Here is a 3,227-nt window from a genome sequence, read left to right as displayed (position 1 = left end):
ATCCTCTTTCTCAAGTAGTATCCTGTACTTTTGTACTCTGTAAAGCCACCAGAGCCAGTTCTCTTTATACCATGTAAATCCCCAGGATTAAATTCACTATTAAAAGTCCAACATGACTGTTTTACTCCTGTTCAGCATCAGGGCTCCAGCTGCTTTGGCATTATAGAATAAACACCTTCCTTGGTGTTGGCAAATGACCTGGCACAGCTTCGGTTTGATGCTTCCCAGATGAGCCTTTGAGGTTCCTCTCTGTAATATAAGCTTGACTTAGTATGAAGTAAAATCTGGACATCAAATATTTCTGAAAACAAGCTTTATTTAAATAAGGACTTAAATACATTACATAACAGTAAACTGGAAGGGAAAAGAAAACCAAAAAACCAGTTTGTTCTTTCACACGGCACTGGGCAGCGGCTCATGTTGAGTTGAAGCTTCCACAGATAGCCACACGACCAATGCATTTGTTCCCTTACCCTTCATGTTCCAAGATCCCTTGGCTAGGATAGATCTGCTTAAAAAGACTACCCTGGTGGTGAGCTGATGTCCATGACTTCTCCGGAAAGGTGGCCCTTCCTGAATTCTGCCTACCTGGTCAGACACCAGGGGTTCTTATGGGCGGAGACTCTCTCTAGAGACACTGGGGCAGTGTTACCCATACTCTCGGTCACCTGGGCTGTTCAAGTGGTGACACTCTTCTAGGGCAGGGGACACTGGAAAGGGGGTCTGAAGGAACTTCTGGTCAGACATAGCCTCCTGTGATTTTAGGGTTCCTGGTTTGGCTGAAACCTTGTTATTGCTTTGTCTCAGGGTGGACATTGCCAGGGCTTACTGCTTAACCTGTTTAAATGAGGGACTTCAAGACTAGACAGCATGGCTCTTTTCAGTTTATTGCATGAAGGAGTTACACTAGTCCAAGTTAAAAGCGGACCCCAAATGATTACATTATACAAGCTGTGAGGTTTTTAAACTTGTGACAAGGGACAGAAGGGAAATTCTACTCATTGCAAGGAAATCCTCACTTAAGCTTCAGAGAGCCACAAGCACTTAAAACCCATGAACCTTCAGCTGATCGTCCTTAGCCAGTCCAATCTGCAAAAAGAGGACAAGGGAGAGGGCCAGGTTAAATGAAGTCTGTGAAATGACAGCCACAGGCCCTCCCACCACACCCTGCAAAGAGTCCCAATAAAAGAGTACTTGAATCAATCCCAGTAGACACAACTGTTGAACACTGTTTCTATTAGAACTTCCCTGACACTACTCCTGAGTACCGTTTGAAGGCTGGGAGATCCAAGTGTATCAATCTAAAAGCCCAGCTATTAAGAGAAATTTAGGAGACCTGAAACTTAAAGACTGAACTCACCTCTATCAGGAACTGGCATATGTTCTTGCGCTGGTCACCCTGTAGCTGAATTACTTCTCCATATTCTGGATGCTCAATCACAGTACCATTGCAGGCAAATTTCTGCAAGCACAAAAGGATGCAGCATGTATGAGGCCATGGATTAGCATGTAATCCCTTTTCGTCTGCACACTCTCTCCTTGTAGACAAAAAAAAAAAAAATTGTGTTCTCTCCACAGCAGACCTACCTTCTTAAACGCCTTCACTAGTTTCTTTTTATCGTAATCATCAGCGATCCCTTGGACAGTTGTAAGGGTCTTCCTGCCGTTTCTCTGTTGAATTCTTATATGGATATAATCCTCAGTGCCAGCAGGAAGCAGGTCATCACCCTTACTTGCATCAGCAAAGGGGTCTATGAAGAAATAATTTGTGTTAGGAGGCGTTGCGAACCATTGTCAATTCCCTCTCCTGATTTTTTTTTTTGGAGTGTGCAGATATCGGCACCAAAATCCAGGTGTCCTTTGTCGTCCCTCCAGGAACAGGCCACTACTAGAGCTAGACAGCGTATGGGCTTTCTGCCCTAGGCCCGCCCTCCCTCCACAGCTGATCACGTGCTGGAGGCCTAGTGGGCAGGCAGCGCCCCACCCGGCTGATGCAACCGACCGGAAGACGAGCTCTCGAGGCGGGGCCTTCCCTCCCTGCTCCGTGACAACGACGGTGACGTAGAGGACGTGACGCAGGGGTAGCGGGAGGGGGCGGGTGTGGCTCTCTGAGAGGCAGGAGCCATTAGTAAATGCGCCACCCGAGACGCCGGGCCCGCCCAAGGGCTCACCTCCCACCCATTTCTTCCGGACACCCTCGGAGGTCGACCCTGGGCACAGGTCTCGGTCCCACGGGCACCACCAGCCCTCCAAGCCGAGCTAACAAAGGCTCGCGGCGCTCGGCGGTTCTTTGAGCTCTGTCCCCACCACCCCCACTCGGGCCCGCGACCTTCCCCAAGCTTACCGAAAGAGTGGAGGTTCTGGATAGCGGACATACGATACGATTCCTTTTCCTCGGTGGAAACGGCCTGCGGAAGGCGGCTGCGGGAGAAGGCGGGCGGGGGGGACGGAGCGTCGGGAAGCGAGGGGGCTCGAGGGGGAGGCAGCTGAGTCCTCGGCGGCGGCTCAGTGACTGGGGCGGAGGGGCGGCGCCTGTATTCACTTATATAGCCGCCCCTGTGACGCCAGCGCGCTGCCCTCACGTCTCGGCCCCACCCATGGCGTCAAGGTCCGGGGCGCCTGTACGCTGCGGCTTCCTATTGGTCGGGGGGCGGAGTCGAGGCTCGACGCGTGCGCACTGGGTTTGGCCTGGAAAGGGTGTTCTGTTGATTCAGGGAGGGGCGAGACGGGGAGGGAAAGCTTGGTTCGCCTGCGCGCTTGCGCAGTGTGGATGGTAGGTGTCTGAGCGGCCGCGAAACTGGCGGAGGTTTCGAGCGCGCCTGCGCCTATCGCGCGTTCTACCATCTTGACCCTGTTGGGGTGCTGGTACTAGCTCCAAGATGGGTCTTAGAGTGGGATCGATTGGCTTTCTTTACTGGGTAATTATGTGCCGGTTGTCCCAAATTTGACAGATTCAGCCACCCATCAACCCACCTTTCTCTGCATTCATTCACAGATTTAGCCATTTAACCAGCATAAAATAACGTGATCAAAATCCGAACCTTATATAGAGTATAATTTAGATTAGCATGTTTTAAAATTGGTAACCAAAGTTGTTATTTAGATTAATTCTTCTAGGGAAGGAAGTAGTCCCTGAGATGGGAGTGGGGACCACGGGGGTGGGGGGGTGGGGTGGGGATCCAAGCACCGCGGGGTGCCTTTTGTCCTATAAGCCTGTGGGTGAGGTA

At 51.0% G+C, this 3,227-nt stretch overlaps 1 protein-coding gene across 1 annotated transcript; it reads right to left on the bottom strand.

Moving 5' to 3' along the window:
* Positions 1-296: 296 nt before the first annotated feature.
* On the bottom strand, positions 297-2,509 carry EIF1 (eukaryotic translation initiation factor 1). Its single transcript, XM_080922898.1, has 4 exons — positions 2,345-2,509; positions 1,588-1,751; positions 1,361-1,462; positions 297-1,089 (listed from the first exon to the last, which is right to left on the bottom strand). Exons 1-4 carry the CDS (start codon positions 2,373-2,375, stop codon positions 1,045-1,047), a joined length of 342 nt encoding a protein of 113 aa, XP_080779024.1. The 5' UTR covers positions 2,376-2,509; the 3' UTR covers positions 297-1,044.
* Between the last annotated feature and the right edge of the window lie 718 nt (positions 2,510-3,227).

Source organism: Micromys minutus, assembly GCF_963924665.1.
Source record: "Micromys minutus genome assembly, chromosome: 10".
Classification (NCBI taxonomy): Eukaryota; Metazoa; Chordata; class Mammalia; order Rodentia; family Muridae; genus Micromys; species Micromys minutus.
The sequence above is the reverse complement of the archived record's forward strand: the minus strand, read 5'-3'. Positions and strand labels throughout refer to the sequence as shown.

Bases quoted from the DNA above. Each gene is read 5' to 3' on its own strand.
- EIF1 (XM_080922898.1), bottom strand. From the start codon at position 2,375: ATGTCCGCTATCCAGAACCTCCACTCTTTCG. The intron at 1,752-2,344 runs GTAAGCTTGGGG...ATTTCTTCATAG, and splicing joins CCAGAACCTCCACTCTTTCG to ACCCCTTTGCTGATGCAAGT. The intron at 1,090-1,360 runs GTGAGTTCAGTC...CTCTTTTTGCAG, and splicing joins TATGCCAGTTCCTGATAGAG to ATTGGACTGGCTAAGGACGA.